This window comes from Oncorhynchus nerka, linkage group LG10 (genome assembly GCF_034236695.1).
Source record: "Oncorhynchus nerka isolate Pitt River linkage group LG10, Oner_Uvic_2.0, whole genome shotgun sequence".
Taxonomy (NCBI): domain Eukaryota; kingdom Metazoa; phylum Chordata; class Actinopteri; order Salmoniformes; family Salmonidae; genus Oncorhynchus; species Oncorhynchus nerka.
Window position 1 is genome coordinate 69,722,949 of NC_088405.1, and position 18,842 is coordinate 69,741,790.

At 40.9% G+C, this 18,842-nt stretch overlaps 1 protein-coding gene across 1 annotated transcript in view; it reads right to left on the reverse strand.

The window, feature by feature from the left end:
* Window positions 1–18,842, reverse strand: part of LOC115135922 (nuclear receptor corepressor 1-like) — a 124,975-nt gene that overhangs the window by 63,538 nt on the left and 42,595 nt on the right. The window contains 4 exon segments of the mRNA XM_029671140.2: window positions 15,621–15,722; window positions 15,906–15,960; window positions 17,788–17,966; window positions 18,306–18,396. Of these exon segments, the coding sequence (XP_029527000.2) occupies window positions 15,621–15,722; window positions 15,906–15,960; window positions 17,788–17,966; window positions 18,306–18,396 (427 nt within the window).

The window sequence follows — 18,842 nt, forward strand, 5'->3', positions numbered from 1 at the left end:
GGGTTATCGGTTGTCTCTCGCTTACAGCGAACCAGAGCAAACCACAGAGTAGACTGTCAGTGTTTTTTTTCCCTCTATCCCTCACTCACTCTTTTTCCATTGCTCTCTCTCACTCTCGCAAATCACCCGACCCAGTCTCTGAGGAAGTTCAGATAATTTACACAAGCTCCAGCCAAAGGCTTGGTCAGGTTGAGCTGCTTTCCACCATATGACAAGGCCGTGGCGTTTTCACTTCACTGACAATGGGCATTTTAAATGCATACCGTAATACATGACAATATTAACTTAATCAAACTTTCATGACGAGTCAGTTAAGAACTAACTCTTATATATAATGACAGCCTTTCAATAATGTATACAAACAAATTTTTTCCACACTGTTACTTAACCCTTTACAGCAGAAGAGATGACTGGCTGATACATTTGCATGTGAGAAGGTCAGTGGCTGTGTGCTCTGGCTGAACAAGGCTAATAGTTGTGATTATTGGACTGATGATGCAGAGGGCTGCTGGCCACATCATGACTCCTGTGACCCCAGAACCAAACTTGTGATATACAGATCTGGAGACTGGCTAGGCCACTCCAGGACCTTGAAATGCTTCTAACGAAGCCACTCCTTCGTTGCCCGGGCAGTGTGTTTGGGATCATTGTCATGCTGAAAGACCCAGCCACGTTTCATCTTCAATGCCCTTGCTGACACGATTTTGACCCCATGGGGTGAGATCTTGCGTGGAGCCCCAGATCAAGGGAGATTATCAGTGGTCTTGTATGTCTTCCATTTCCCAATATTTGCTCCCACAGTTGATTTCTTCAAACCAAGCTGCTTTCCTTTTGCAGATTCAGTCTTCCCAGCCTGGTGCAGGTCTACAATTTTGTTTCTGGTGTCCTGTGTGTGACAGCTCTTTGGTCTTGGCCATAGTAGAGTTTGGAGTGTGACTGTTTGAGGTTGTGGACAGGTGTCTTTTATACTGACAACAAGTTCAAACAGGTGCCATTAATACAGGTAACGAGTAGAGGACAGAGTAGCCTCTTAAAGAAGACGTTACAGGTCTGTGAGAGCCAGAAATGTTGCTTGTTTGTAGGTGACCAAATACTTATTTTCCACCATAATTTGCAAATAAATTAATAAAAAATCCTACAATGTGATTTTCTGGATTTTTTTACTCATTTTGTCTGTCATAGTTGAAGTGTACCTATGATGAAAATTACAGGTCTCTCTCATCTTTTTAAGTGGGAGAACTTGCACAATTGGTGGCTGACTAAATACTTTTTTGCCCCACTGGATGTCCTCCTGTCTCCGAGGCAAACAGAGCCCTACCTTTTTGTTTCTGCTTGTATAGACTGACATATAGTAACAGAGTCGCATCCTCTAACTACACTGAACAAAAATAAACAAAACATGTCGTGTTGGTGCCATGTTTCATGAGCTGAAAAAAACATATCCCAACTTTTTTCATAAACACAAAACGCTTATTTCACTCAAATGTTTTGCATCCCTGTTAGTGAGCATTTCTCCTTTGCCAATATAATCCATCCACCTGACAGGTGTGGCATATCAAGAAGATGATTAAACATCATGATCATTACACAGGTGCACCTTTGCTGGGGACAATAAAAGGCCACTTTTTGGTGCAGTTTTGTCACAACACAATGCCACAGATCTCAAGTGTTCACCGAGTTTGCAATTGTCATGCTGACTGCAGGAATGTCCACCAGAGCTGTTGCCAGAGAATGTAATGCTAATTTCTCTACCATAAACTGCCTCCGTCATTTTAGAGGTTTTGGCAGTATGTCCAACCGGCGTCACAACGTGTAACCACGCCAGCTCAGGACCTCCACATCTGGCTTCTTCACCTGCAGGATCATCTGAAACCAGCCACCTGATGAAACTGAGGAGTAGTTCTGTCTGTAATAAAGCCCTTTTGTGGGGAAAACCCCCACACTCTGATTGGCTGTGTCTGGCACCCCGGCTAAGGCCCATCCACTTGAGAACAAGGCCCACCCATGGCGGCACCACTGCCTAGTCATGTGAAATCCATAGATTAGGGCCTAATTTATTTATTTCAATTGACTGGTTCTCTTATATGAACAGTAACCCAGTAACATTTTTGAAATTGTTACATGTTGAGTTTATATTTTGTTTAGTATATGTAAAAGCCATTGTCAGAAGCCAGACAATCCTTTAAATGAGCTCAAGTAGTAGTAGCAGGAATGTTGTGTCTTAACACACAAACTAGTCTATTCTCTCATCAAGTATGAGTACAACACACACATGATTCTTACGACTTGACTGGTGGCATTAATCTATAGTGGTTCAGAAGTAGAGAAGTCCACTCGGGCCTCTACTCTGCAGTTATACCCTGCTACTCAGCCAAGTGAGATAAGACTGAAGGTCACCAGGCAGTGGGAAAAACAATAGTGAGAGGAACACGATGTTACATCCGTGATAAAATATGATGTACTATTAAGATACTGTTAATACAACTGCACCACACCAACACTTTCTCATCAATTTTACCCACTTATCACACCTGTATTTCATTGTACATATTTTCCATAGACAGTGGTATGTTAGAGGGAGATGATGAGACGGACCAGTGAATCAAACCTCGGTCTCCAGGGGGTGTGCAACATTTGGTCAGGAGGCAGCAGGCAGCACTATTGCTAGACTAATCGATTATTAATTATCTGACATGGTGCCTCTTGATGCTCTGCCCTTTCTGTGCTCTGCCCTTAATACATACATAGACAGAATGTTCTATAAGTACAGGGTCCACAGGGATCATGTACAGTGGGATCTGGAATTACTTAGCAAAAAATACAAATAAATAGCCTAGTACAAATACTGAGTGATATTGTATGGTCATATGACACAAAAATAGAAGTCTGACCATGCACACCAGCGGTGGGTAAAAAAATGCATATGACGAAAATACCTCATCCATACCGTAAATATGGTGGTACTTTGTGTTATGGGGCTATTTTGTTTCCACTGATCCTGTTAAGGTCAACAGCATCATGAATTTTACCAAGTACCTGGAGATTTTAGCCAAAAACCGGGTTGCCTCTGACAGGAGGCTGACACTTTGTCTTGCTGGAAGATCCACTTGCAACCATAACCCCAAGCACTAATCAAAATCCACAAAAATGTTTAATTCGTCACTAATTCAAAATTTTATAACTGGCCATCTCAGTCTCTGAACACCATTGAAGAGGGCAGTCTATAAGCGCAGATGAAGGAAATCAAGGATCTGGAAAGATTATGTGCAGATGAATGGTCTAAGATCCCTCCCAATGTGTTCTCCAATCTTACCCTTTTTCTAAAATGTTTTATCCTCACAATGGGAGGGTGCTGGAGTATTGAAAACAGGGAACATCTTTCTCTGAGCAATTGTATTAGTAATATATATATTTTATGTGCATACAATAAAGCTCAGTTTATTTATTTATTTTATGCAGTCTTTTTTGCTCCATCTTTATCAAGGAAGCCAATAATTCCAGACCCCACTGTATGTTCTGCAGATAGAGGGGCAAGGGACATGAATGGGCCAGAGGAAGCACCAAAGGCATCAATGAGCCAAGGCAGTCCATCGTCCTGGGATACAGGCATTAGAGGAGCTCAGACAACACGAGATGATATGAATTATGAAATCAGCTGTTAAAGCTATGCTGGGGATTTCAGAACAGGGTTAAACCTCATAGGGACAGGCCTGAATACTGCCCCTTCTGGAAGAATTCGGCACCCATATAAACCATGATAAATTTTTGTCAAAAGTTGCTAATATATGCAATTAAAAATTGTTATCGAATAGGAAACACTCTAAAGCTTATAAAACCGTTTAAATTTGGTCTCTAGCTAAAGCAGAAGTCTCAGGGCATGCATTCTCCCAAAGTCTCTCTTGTAATGGGAAAAGTTGCCATCACTTTGACGTCATTGTATACACACTTCCCAAACAGCTATAACCATGGAAACACGTTCTATGTCTTCAGTGTGAAGCCTGCTTTCGATGAGGCGTGTAACTATGAGAATCGCGTGCTCACGAGACGTTCAGCGTGACCAAACGTCCCGGTGACGCAAAAAAAAAGTTTCACCAATGGGAGATTGGATATTTCGCTCTCTTTCTCCCAGGACAGACTGAACAACGTGTGCTAATCTGTTCGCCCTCACGATTGCTGTAGACCTTTATAACATGCTAAGGCTTAATTATAAACATAGTTTGACAAGTTTACTCGAAATATAATGTATACTTTCGACGTTTTGGTGCGCAGCCACTTGAAATTTGCATACATTTCGACCGAAAAGTGTCTAGTTTGAGAACGGAAAGACACAGACTTGCAAACTGAACGCTAACTTGGTGAGTATTAACCCTTCCACGTCTTCTGAAGCAAGAACAGCCATGGTAAGGGAATATTTACGTCTTCATTTTGGGTTTCTGCCGACTCCATGATAGAGGAGTCAGCATGCTAAATGAGAGCGCCGACTCTCTATTATAGCCTAGTAAACGCCAAATGTAACGTTAAAAATAATTGTAACATAGCAATTGCATTTAGAAGTTTATCTTGCCATACATATGTAAAACATGCATATTTAGTCAAAGTTTATGATGTGTATTCCTTGTTAGCTGACGTTATCTGCCGGAGCTATTTATTTCTCCTGACATTGCAGTAGCATTTTTTGAACGATGCATAATTGTAAACAGAGATTTATGGATATATATTGCATATTATTGAAAAAAAAAATGAATGTACTGTGTAACATGTTATATTACTGTCATCTGATGAAGATTTCAAAAGGTTAGTGAAATGATTTTTCTTTTAATCCTGCGTTTGTTGATTGCATATTTTTTCCTACTTGGCTAAGCTAATGAGGTATGTATGCAGTGGTGGTTGGACATAAATATGTGCTATGTTTTCGCCGTAAAACATTTTAGAAATCTGACTTGCTGGGTAGATAAATAACTTCTTTATCTTTCATTTGAGCCATTTTTCAAGCGATTCTGTGGGGGTTAAATATTTTTAGGATTATTTCTTGCGTTCCCTGCGCCACATTACAGCTCAGGGGGGGTGGGGCTTGATCCCAAAGGGGATCATGTGGCCCTGAAAGGTTAAATGTTTGTCACCCAGAAAGTCACAGGTGAGTCATGGAGGTGATCATCAACTCAGACACAGCTTTTAGCGTACAACAATTCACATTCGTCTGCATTTGGTTTATATTACCATAACCTTGCAAACATAAACAATTGTGTACCAATGAATACAAATCCCGTATGCCAGTTAATAGATGGGACTTGGTGTACTGTCCTCAGACACAAGACACACTAGTCCCTCTCTCACCCGCACACAACTCTTATTTAGGCGTAAAGCCAACCTGTGTGCAATTCCTTACCCTCCCTTGCCTTGACCTCTGCTCACCTGGGGCTGGAACCGCATATACCATAGTTTACTATATACACTTGTATTGATGCATGGACCGGTTTGAGTTCTCAGTTTACTTTCTATAAATGGTATTTCAGTGTTTGGTTTGTTAAGTGTGATACGCAACTCCGGCGTGTACAATGTCCATTTTTATAGTTGAATTGAATGGAGAAAGCCCCATTGAAATAAATTATAATTTATGTGTTGCCATCCTAGGGTCATGAATTACTCAAAGCATATATCGAACTAATTCAAAAACATAAAATAAGTTTAAAAAATTTAACATTTTTGTGATATATTTTGTCAATATCGCCCAGCCCTAAAGTGAGTGCAGGCTAGCTGCCTGTTTCAACAGCAGCCCCAGGGCATACCACTACCACTTACAGTACATTTGGAAAGTATTCAGACCCATTCACTTTTTCACCATTTGTTAAGTTACAGCCATATTCTAAAACTTATTAAATACATTTTCCCCCTCAATCTACACACAATCCCCCATAATGACAAAGCAAAAACAAATGAAATATCACATTTACATAAGTATTCGGACCCTATACTCAGTACTATATTGAAGCACCTTCAGCAGCGATTTGGGGAGTTTCTCCTATTCTTCTCTGCAGATCCTCTCAAGCTCTGTCAGGTTGGATGGGGAGCGTCGCTGCACAGCTATTATTATGTCTCTCCAGAGATGTTCGATCGGGTTCAAGTCCGGGCTCTGGCTGGTAATCAAGGACAGTCAGATACTTGTCCCGAAGCCACTCCTGTGTTGTCTTGGCTGTGTGCTTAGGGTCGTTTCCCTGTTGGGAGGTGAATCTTCGCCCCAGTCTGAAGTCCTGAGCAGGTTTTTATCAGGGATTTCTGCACTTGCTCCATTCCATTGTTTTGGTACCCAGATCTGTGCTTTGACACAATCCTGTCTCGGAGCTCTACGGACAATTCCCTCGACCTCATGGCTTGTCGAAACATCAAGGATTATCAATAGAAACTGGATGCACCTGAGCTCAATTTCAAGTCTCACAGCAAAGGGTGTGAATACTTATGTAAATAAGGGATCTGTTTATAAACGGGGTGAAAAACCCGTTTAGACTTTCTAAAATGTAAATTACAAAGGCTGTAACGTAACAAAATGTAGAAAAAGTGAAGGGGTCTGAATACTTTCCGAATGCACAGTATGTAACGCTAACCCACATTCAGACCACTGCTCAAATCCAATGGAAAACACTCAATCATCAACTCAACTGCAGCCTCCAACTATGTTTTATTTTTTTCTACTCTCCAAACAGAGAGCCTTGTTGGATTTGAACGAGGGAAAACAGTCTCAGGGCTGACTAGGCGATTACGAAACAAAAATGACAAAATGTGCATAAACCTCATTGATTAAAACTCCTCCAGTGTTCTTGTGAGAGAGGGAAACAATATAAAACACGTCTGAAGTAAAACAGCACGGGCACGCCGTTGGTAAGCAGAGCTCCAAGGCACGGATAACCTTATTGAGTGAAGTGAAGTCTGCATCTCACCCAATGTAAAAGCAACTGCCGCTCTCTCACTCCCTCTGCAGAAATAAAGGTTCTGACAAGTTTCTCACCATAACCAAATTGAGGAAATTACCTTAAACCCTCCGAAAAAGTTAAACAAGAGAGCCTACTGATGCGCATCAACATATTTTAGCAGTTAGGGTGGACGGAGACTAGAATTGAGGATGACTGGGTGAGTTCACAGAGAGGGAGTCTGACTTTCCTTTTTGACCTCGGTCTCGCTTTCTCTTCCCTCAGGCTCTGGAAAGCAACACGGAGCCTCCCGACTATGGCAACCAGATTAAAAAGATTCCTGGGAACGTTCGCTGCTCCCTAGCCCTTCCATAAATCAGTATCAGCAAGCCAGCCCAGACCTAGCTCCACTCTGTTCTGCTTCTATGCCTGGGGCCTGGTTCTTATTTACCCACACAACACATTAAGAGCCTTCGCTCACTCAGCCACCAAACCTCACAAATCTCTGTGATTCTACTGCTAGCCTGATACACAGAGAGAGGGAGGGAGGGAGAGCTGAGGCACTGTGGGCTAAAGGTCACTACAAGCGCCACTCTGTTGATCTATGTGCATGCATGCGCCTTTTTGGTAACATTACATCCTTGCCGATCCAACTCCCATTCACAAGGGGGCAAAAGCAAAGTATTTCATTTGTGGGTTTTTTTCATTTTGAGTCCCCTTCCCTTGCAAGTAGGGGCGGCAGGTAGACTAGTGGTTAGAGTGTTGGGCCAGTAACCGAAAGGTTGCTAGATTGAATCCCCGAGCTAACAAGGTAAAAATCTGTCATTCTGCCCCTGAAGAAGGCAGTTAACCCACTGTTCCTAGGCCGTCATTGTAAATAATAATTTCTTCTTAACTGACTTGCCTAGTTAAATAAAAAATAAATAGTAGCTAGTTGGCAGCCTGGCTAGCTGGCTTTAGCTTGGCTAAAAGTACAGCAAGCTAGCTAGCCTTTTTAGCTTCTCACATCTCCATGTGAAATAATCAGATTCATAAAAATAAATAAAATATGCCAGGCAAATATTATACTTGCCTGTATAATATATTCCCATATCAGCAAAAAAAAATAGAATGTCATGTTTTGGTCATGGAGAAGAAAAAAAATCACATGGCTAGCTACAGCAGGGTCCACCATTTCACAATAGCCTGGAATCATTACTTCTAAACAAAATACTTGTAGTCTTCTCATTTGTTGTGAAAGAAAAAAAACGGACAATTGTCTTCCCTTGCTAGCAAGTTGGCTAAAACACTGCAAGCTAGCTAACCTTTAAGCTTCTCACATCTTCACATGAAATAATATGCCCTGGCAAACATTCTTATACTTGCCAGTGTAATCTACAACATTATCCTAATTTGATATGCTGCTTCAATGTATTCGCTCCCATATTAGCCGAAAATTGACATTCTATTTATGTCATCATGAAGAAAGAAAAAACACATAGCTTGTTGTTTTAGCCTAGAATAATGTGATCACATCTAAACAAATTTTTTTGTGGGATACTATAAGGCTACAATGTTGTTTGGTTTATTATTTGAACATTCACTGAGAATATATTTGGTTAACAATGCAAAAAAAGCACATCTCACAGCTGTTTTTACCAGTAGCCTGGAACCACTAGTTATTACATCTAAAACAAAATACATTGGTAGGGGGGGGGGAGGTAATAAGGCTACAATGTTTTTTGGTTTACTGTTTGAACAGTCGCCGAGATTATATTTGCTTATCAATGCAAAATAGGCTACTTTGATGCATAGCCAATAGCATATACAGTGGGGAGAACAAGTATTTGATACACTAGCGATTTTGCAGATTTTCCTACTTACAAAGCATGTAGAGGTCTGTAATTTTTATCATAGGTATACCTCAACTGTGAGAGACGGAATCTAAAACAAAAATCCAGAAAATCACATTGTATGATTTTTAAGTAATTCATTTGTATTTTATTGCATGACATACGACAGAGCCTGGGCGCGTACCCAGAGTCTCTGGTGGCACAGCTGGCGCTGCAGTACAGCGCTCCTTAACCACTGCGCCACCCGGGAGGCCCTAAGGAGCAGACTTTCTATCAAGTGTTTCCCAAAACTCCCATGAAGCTCTGCGACACAACAATGGAGAGTTGCTTCAAGAATAATGGCTGACAAAAATACTAGGACTTAAACAAATGTAAGTAATTATAACTTCACAACGAATCATGTAAAACATTTACAATGAAGAGGAATATGTTTGTTAATGTGGAGACAAACAATCATGTATATTTTTCTTAAAAGTTAATTTAAGCAAATCATTCATTAACAAGTTGACTAGCTAACATAGCCAGCTAGATATACATTTAGCTGGCTTTATGTGCATTTTAAATTTGTATGAATTGTAATTATTGTTATTTAATGCAGGGATGCAAACTGGTGAGGGCCCAAAAAGGTGAAACGGAAACGCATCAATACTGTGTAAACTGCAAAACAATTGCCTTATTTTCAGAGTAGGGTTGTCAAGATACCAACATTTTATTAATGATGTGATGCCAAGTCAAGTATAAAGATACCATTTTCTATAAGTTCTGCACGTGTGCTACACAAAAACAAACAGATCCACCTCCTTCCTATGATTATATTGGTTTAGGGCTGTCCACGACAAACATTGTCTTTTCTTGGTCTGTTCTTTTGACCAATCAAAATTTGTAAATGTGTATTTTTCCCTTATATAGACACACCCTATATGTTTTAATAAAATCAACCGTATGTAGGCAACTGAGCTTGTCTGATGCTTTAAGTACACTGATTAAATAATTTAGACATTTACTAGAGGGAGCGTGAGATCCAGATTGCATAACCAGAAAAAATGAACACATTTGTTTTTCCCAACCCTCTTCCTCCCGCTGCTTCTGGCCTTTGCAGATTCTGATGTTACGCTCCTAATAGGCTACACCAGGGGTCAGCAACCTTTTTCATTTGGAGTGCCAATTACTCATACCATTTTCTACCGATCTGCGTGCCAGTTATGATTTTCATATGCACATTTTCGTGGAACAGTTTCATTCCATTTATAATAAAGTCTTCGTATCTCAAAATCATTGTCATGTGTTTAATCAAAATTATATCCAAATCTAAATGAAAATGATGAACCTAAAAAGTCACTTCTATTACCATTGCCAACTATGTAAAAATAACCTACATAAAGCCAACAAATAAAATATTGCAGCCTGCAGGTAGAAAATATCCTGATAAAAACAAATATCCTATAAATCACATTGGCTACACATGACCTGTCTGCAAAGAACTTGATACAATGTTTCAACTATTAACTTGGGTCAGGCCTGAAGCTCATGCTAGAAAACTTGCACCATTGTATAAAATATTCTGGGCCCTCAGAGTTTCCTGCTCCAGTGAGCTCCGGACAGACATAGCTATAGGCTTTGTGCGCAATGGATAAGAAGAAAATCAGGTAGGCCTATTGTATGATGTTTCCACCGGAACAGAGCATGTAATTTATTTCCCCCTTTCACGCGGAGTGGTTATCGAAAGAGAGCTGGAAAGATTTTTCAAATAGGCTACGTTGAGGAACTATTGTCACTCTCAATGGATGTAAAAAAACAACTTTGTTTACTTGCTGTTTGAGGTGAAAGAGAAATTACTTTGAAAAGTTCCACAGTGGTGGCGAGCTCGATCCCCAAATGGCCACATTTATAGGCTTACATTTGCGCACAGGCCAAGTAGCCTAAGCAGTCTTCTACGTATAATTAGGTGTCCTTCGTCAACATTGACAGGAGCGCTACAAACAAAAGACAAAGATTAAAATTGACCACTCCTAAATGAAATAAACCAAAACGTGTTCCTCATAAGTGTAGCTGAGGTTGTACACTCCGCAAACGTGTCCACTGACAATGAGAACGGTAAAAGACAAATAACAGTAAATTGAATGCATTTTCAGAAATTACCGTAACCAAACATTGTAGATTCAAATTTATGGGAATTAATGGTAAAATGTACTACTGGTACTGGTGTACCATCCCCACGGGACCAGCAGCCTATCGTCCTAACAATTGACTAAATGGGGTCAGCCCTACATGCAAGGGATGTTTTGTTTAGCTTTTTTTATTTCGCTTATATCGCATATGCCATATATAGTTCCTTAAATGATTACACTTGGATGTTTGCGTACGTTTTTTTTAAGCATTATAAAAAAGGCAAAAAAATATATTATTTTGCAGAAAATTGTACTTATTATTTTATAGCTGATTTGCTCATATCCAAATTGATATTATTTTGCCATCCAAGTTACCAAGTTAGCTAGCTAACATTACTAAACAAGGTCATTTGTTATCAAACAAAATATTAGCGGCCCACAAGTAGTTTAAAATGGCCCATGACCTGATTTATTGAATCATATAAAACGTGCGATTCGTGGTAGAAAGGGTAGAAGATATAGCTCTGATAATATAGGGCATAACTTTTGAGTTGTTTGGTCTATAGACACGCGGTTTTCAGCGATGTAAAGCCGCAATGTGGTCGCTGTGCTCTGTTTTTCCCTCTATGACAGTGGCACTCGGAGACGGCGATGACAGTGAAGCTTAGTCAGACCGTAATGTGCACTTGTTCTTACAGTCGAAGTTAAAATATACAATGTATCCACATTTCTCGTGCTCGAGCCGCTCCAATAATTAAACAAATGTAACAGAAGCCTCACTGTCAGCACACCCCAGATCGCCATCACAGCTAAATAACATTTTAAAACTGATGGAGATGCGCAGAAAGAGGGAACGGAGGGAAGCAGCTGAGTAGGCGAATGAGGGCCTAATGCTAATGGCTGGTTAGGTGATGCAGCTGACTGACGACAGCTGTCACACGTGATATTGGATGAAGCACTGATTCTGATATGACACATCTGACATCACACTCTGAACTGTGTTTTTATATTCTCATTGTAGGAAGCGCAGGGATGCATTCTGTGCTCAGTCAAATTCGATATGAGAAACATGCGGGTGAAAGATTCAGCAGACTGCTGGCATTACACATCTGGCTAAAAGACTACTATAGCTGTGCTGGAGCCACTTTCATTGATAACTTTGACACCTTCTGGAAACAGTAGATACTCTACAGGAATGACGGAGTCCATCCAAATCATCTTGGCTCCTGGACTATGTCCCCACAATCCAGCAACCCAGAAAAGTGCTAAAAATAGTCCATATTAACATATGTAGGCTAAGAAACAAGGTCCATGAAGTCAATAACTTGTAACAGATGACATTGATATTCTGACTCTGAAACTCACTTAGATAACACCTTTGATGATTCAGTAGTTGCAAAACATGGTTATAACATCTACCGAAAAGACCGAAATGCCAATGGAGGCGGTGTTGCGGTCTATATTGAAGACCACATTCCTGTAAAGCTTAGAGACAATCTAATGTTAAATACTGTTGAAGGTTCATCTGCCTCACCTGAAGCCCATTCTCGTGGGAAGCTGCTATAGACCACCAAGTGCTAACAGTCAGTATCTGTATAATGTGTGAGAAATGCTTGATAATGTATGTGATATCAACAGAGAAGTATATTTTCCAGGTGATTTAAAATATTGACTAGCTATAATCAAGCTGCCCACTGAGGAAAAAAATTCAAAACTGTAACCAGTGCCTGCAACCTGGATCAGGTTGTCAGTCAAACTACCAGGGTACAGGAATTAAATCATCAACATGTATTGATCACATTTGCTTTAAAGCAGTATCCAAATCCATAGGATGTAGTGATCACAATTATAATAGCCATATCTAGGAAAACCAAAGTTCCAAAGGTTGGGCCTAATATAGTGTATAAGAGGTCATACAACAAGTTTTGTAGTGATTCATATGTTGATGAAGTAAAGAATATTTGCTGGTCTGTGATGTGTAATGAGGAGCAACCAGACACTGCACTTGACGCATTTATGAAACTACTTATTCCAGTTACTAATAAGCACACACCCATTAAGAAAACAACTAAAAACTGTTAAGTCCCCTTGGATTGATGAGGAATTTAAAAATTGTATGGTTGAGAGGTATGGCAATTAAGTCTGAAAGCCCAACTGATTGGCAAACGTACTGCAAATTAAGAAATCATGTGAGTGAAGAAAACTACACTATGAAACAAAGACAAATTATATAAAACATGATATTAAAAAGCTTTGGGACATCTTAAATTACATTTTGGGTTAAAAAGCCAACTTCATCAAAGACCACTGATAATGCAAACTTCTTTAATTACTTTTTCTTTGGCAAGATTAGCAAAATTGGGGATGACATGCCAGCAACAAACATTCACACTACTATTCCAAGTATATCAGACCAAATTATGAAAGACAAGAATTGCACTTTTGAATTCCGTAAGTCAGTGTGGAAGAGGCGAAAAAACTATTGTCGTCTATCAACAATGACAAGCCACCAGGGTCTGACACTCTAGATGGAAAATGACTGAGGATAATAGCAGACGATATTGCCACTCCTATTTGCCACAGTCAATTTAAGCCTACTAGAGAGTGTGTGCCCTGAGGCCTAGAGGGAAGCTCAAGTCATTCTGCTACCCAAGAATAGCAAAGCCCCCTTTACTGGCTCAAATAGCCGACCAATCAGCTTGTTACCAACCCTTAGTAAACTTCTAGAAAAAAATGGTGTCTGACCAAATACATGGCTCTTTCACAGTAAAAAAAATTGACAACAGAATTTCAGCATGCTTATGGGGAAGGACACTTACACAAATGACTGATGATAAAATGATTGTGGGGGCTGCCTTGTTAGACTTTGGTGCAGCTTTTGACATTATCGATCATAGTCTGCTGCTGGAAAAATGTGTGTTATGGCTTTACACCCCCTGATATATTGTTGATAAAAAGTTAATTGTCTAACAGAACAGAGGACATTCTTTAAATGGAAGCCTCTCAAATATAATCCAGTTAGAATCAGAAATTCCCCAGGGTAGCTGGTAAGGCCCCTTGCTTTTTTCAATTTTTACTCATGATATGCCACTGGCTTTGAGTAAAGCCAGAATGTCTATGTATGCGGATGACTCAACACTATACACGTCAGCTACTACAGCGACTGAAATGACTGCAACACTCAAAAAGCTGCAGTCAGTTTCAGAGTGGGTGGCAAGGAATAAGTTAGCCCTAAAACTAAAATCATTGTATTTGGAACAAAACACTCACTAAACCTCAACTAAATCTTGTAATAAATCATGTGGAAAATGAGCAAATTGAGATGAATAAACTGCTTGGAGTAACCCTAGATTGTAAACGGTCATGGTCAAAACATATTGACGCAGTAGTAGCTAAGATGGGGAGAAGGCTGTCTATAATAAAGCAATGCCCTGCCTTCTTAACAACACTATCAACCAGGCAGGTCCTACAGGCCCTAGTTTTGTTGCACCTTGACTACTGTTTAGTCGTGTGGGCAGGTGCCACAAAAAAGGACTTAGGAAAATTGCAATTGGCTCAGAACAGGGCAGAATGACTGGCCCTTGGATGTACACAGAGATCTAATAATAATATGAATGTCAATCTCTCCTGGCTGAAAGTGGAGAGATTGACTTCATCACTTCTTTAATTTATGAGAGGTATTGACATGTTGAATGCACCGAGCTGTCTGTCTAAACTACTGGCACACAGCTCGGACACCCATGCATACCCCACAAGACATGCCACAAGAGGTCTCTTCATAGTCCCCAAGTCCAGAACAGACTAGGAAGCACACAGTACTACGTAGAGCCATGACTACATGAAACTCTATTACACATCAAGTAACTGACACAAGCAGTAAAATTAGATTTAAAAAACAGGAAAGAAAAAAAAACACTTTATGGAACAGCGGGGACTGTGAAGCAACACAAACATTGGTGCATACACACACGATAACATAAGCACTATACATACACAAGGATTTAGTACTGTAGATATGTGGTAGTGGTGGTGTCGGGGCCTGGGGGAACACTGTGTGTTGTGAAATCTGTGAATGTATTGTTTTTAAAACTGTATAAACTGCCTTAATTTTGCTGGACCCCAGGAAGAGTAGCTAATGGGGATCCATAATAAATACAAATACGTAGTAGCTGATCTGTGTATGGACCCTAAAACATTTGGTATTAATATTAGTTCAGAACAGTGGTTTTAATGTTTAATTGCTTCCACTGGTTCAGTAATTGCAGAAAATGACTGAGCAAAGGAAACGCAACTGTTAAAATGTCAAACTGCTATTATGGAATGTCATGCTTCAGTACTACTCCACATTGAACTACAGGTACATTACGGGCATATTGTTCTTTTGCAGTTCTCATACTGTATGTTACTCATATGGTAAGTACGTATTTCTTGCATGAGAAATATAAGGAAAGCTATTAATGCCACCAGTACAGGTATTGTGAAAAACACAAGTCTCGTCATCAATTAATTGCGTGGTAGGCTATCCTTTGGCTGCTTCTTCTGTTCGCGAGTGATGCAGTAAAATGTTCCATTCCATAGGGTTATCTCTCCGTACAACTAGTTGCTCCATTTCAGGGACACTCGAAAATGAGGGGGGGCATTGGCATTCCAGTCCCTGTCACAAGCATTATTTACTGGTTAAATCCCACCCAGACAGCCTCTCGGTATTTCCAAAGCTCATTCATTAACACATAAATACATTTAGCCATTCCCTAGTGAAGATGCTCTCTAGAACTCACGTGATTTCTCCCTCGCCGTCTGCCGTAGTTGCGTCTCACCAGTGTCTTGTAGTTCTGGTTCTTCTTGGTCAAGTAGTAGTACAGGACACAATCGGACACACACTGCAGAGAGAGAGATGACAGAGGGACATATGAGCCCATGAAACATTTAAATAACAGACAAATGCAAACCATGTGCTTTTGGGTTTGTTGGATTAACTTCATAAACATATGGGGGAGAGTGGAGAATAGGCTTTACTACAGAGTAAAATCACCAGAGAATGAATTAAATCCACTGTAGCTCACCTTTCTCTCTAGATAAGAAGCAATGAGGCCAAAATTTTTTGGGTGCTGAACAAACCTGTGAGAAAAACAAGGGAAAATAGTCACGGTTAAAGCTACATTTTGGGATAAAAATTTAAAAAACGGCAGCCCCGCCACTTGTTTTGGTATACAGCTGAGGGATGGTTGCCTGGCTACCCAGACTCCTTGCTCCAGCCAAAGGCTACACTACACCCACAGACTTAAGTTTCTTCTCTGGAAAAGTCTGGATCGGAGTACCTGCCCGACACGTCACCAAATGCTTCAGGGTCGTCTGATTGGTCCAGAAACCGATGGGTTGGGCCAGAGCCAGAAAACACTTAGTTTATCTTTAAGAATCCCTCCTGTTCTCCACTCATTACCTGTATTAACTGCACCCGTTTGAACTCGTTACCTGTATAAAAGACACCTGTCCACACACTCAATCAAACAAGACTCCAACCTCTCCATAATGGCCAAGACCAGAGAGCTGTGTAAGGACATTATGGATAAAATTGTAGACCTGCACAAGGCTGGGATGGGCTACAGGACAATAGGCAAACAGCTTGGTGAGAAGGCAACAACTGTTGGTGCATTTATTAGAAAATGGAAGAAGTTCAAGATGAAGATGACAATCACCCTTGGCTCCATGCAAGATCTCACCTCGTGGGGCATCAATGATCATGAGGAAGGTGAGGGATCAGCTGAGGACTACATGGCAGGATCTGGTCAATGACCGGAAGAGAGCTGGGACCACAGTCTCAAAGAAAACCATTAGTAACACACTACGCCATCATGGATTAAAATTCTGCAGCGCACGCAAGGTCCCCCTGCTCAAGCCAGTGCATGTCCAGGCCCGTCTGAAGTTTGCCAATGACCATCTGGATGATCCAGAGGAGGAATGGGAGAAGGTCATGTGGTCTGACGAGACAAAAATAGAGCTTTTTGGTCTAAACTCCACTCGCCGTGTTTGGAGGAAGAAGAAGGATGAGTACAACCCCAAGAACACCATCCCAACCGTGAAGCATGGAGGTGGAAACATCATTCTTTGGGGATGCTTTTCTGCAAAGGGGACAGGACGACTGCACCGTATTGAGGGGAGGATGGATGGGGCCATGTATCGTGAGATCTTGGCCAACAACCTCCTTCCCTCAGTAAGAGCATTGAAGATGGAACGTGGCTGGGTCTTCCAGCATGACAACGACCCGAAACACACAGCGGCTCCGTAAGAAGCATCTCAAGGTCCTGGAGTGGCCTAGCCAGTCTCCAGACCTGAACCCAAAAGAAAATCTTTGGAGGGAGCTGAAAGTCCGTATTGCCCAGCGACAGCCTTGAAACCTGAAGGATCTGGAGAAGGTCTGTATGGAGGAGTGGGCCAAAATCCCGGCTGCAGTGTGTGCAAACCTGGTCAAGAACTACAGGAAACGTATGATCTCTGTAATTGCAAACAAAGGTTTCTGTACCAAATATTAAGTTCTGCTTTTCTGATGTATCAAATACTTATGTCATGCAATAAAATGCAAATTAATTACTTAAAAATCATACAATGTGATTTTCAGGATTTTTGTTTTAGATTCCGTCTCTCACAGTTGAAGTGTACCTATGATAAAAATTACAGACCTCTACATGCTTTGTAAGTAGGAAAACCTGCAAAATCGGCAGTGTGTCAAATACTCCCCACTGTATGTGATCGTAGACAAATGTAAGCAAGGACTGAAATTGTTTAAATCAAATAGTGTATGTTGGCCTTCTTGTGGTCAATTTGCAGTCTACAAATTTGTAATTATGTTCCAGCCCCCTGACCATCTGCTCAAGAAGAAATCGTCCCACAGCTGAATCTAGTTGATGATCCCTGCTATAAGGACAACAAAAAATAACTGGTACTCACTTTTCTTTGAAGATACTCTTCTCCTGTTCGGTCCACACATTCATGAACTGCCGAGCCTTGTACACCTTCATGGGGTCATCCGTCAGGCCGTTCATGTTGATGAACCTGACTCGCCTCTGCTCGGTGTCGTACATCATGGGTGGGATGACGGACAGCTGTCTCATCTGCTTCTCGTTATTCTATTGGACGAGAGGAGGAGTTAAGCTATTTAAATTTGTGTTAACTTTGTTTCAACTTGAACTTGACTCTGATGATGATTGAATGGCTGCATCCAGATTCTACACCGTTCTTCCTAAGTATGTACTTGCATACTTCGTCATTCATTTAAAGGCATAGGATTGATGCAAGCATTGGCTGGAGGGCGTTTCAACCACTGTGAAATCCATGACAGGAAGTGCAGAGAGAAGGGTGGACAATCGAGATGTAGCCAATGACACGCCTACAATTCTTGAGAACTAGAGGAAGTGGTAATGGACGATGACCTTTAACTGAGATGTTTCAAAGTTGACAGCGCTCACCTCCTGTTCAGAAAGGCCATCGATGATTTCAGAAATCTCATGCTCGCTTCTGGCAATGGTCGCAGACATTCCAGTTCCTCTCTGACCAACCCTAAATTGGAGAACAAACACAGATATTAAGAACCATAATGACCTTTTAAAAATACCAAATGTGCATCCTCCATATAACAATACTGGGTAGGTGCCATCACATCAGTGTGCCCCTGTGTGCCCCTCCTTCCCTCATGACCCTTCCATTACCCTTCCAAAAGAAGAAAAAAAAGGAGGCTAAATCAAGCTGTAACAAACAGGTTTTCTGAGAAATCTTCAAACAAAGCAGGGAGAACATTGTCTGCTAACAAGGCTGTTTAGGCATACAGGAATACGTTTACCTCCTTCACCACTCCTTTAATCCTTAAGAGTTGATTGATGCAACCTTCAAAATCTGTCTGTTTAAACTAGCAATGTTTTTTGTATGGGCTACGTCTCAATCCACCACATTCGCCTAGGTCGGCCTTCCACACCTCTAGTGGAAAGTGGCAGAGCTACAGCGCCATT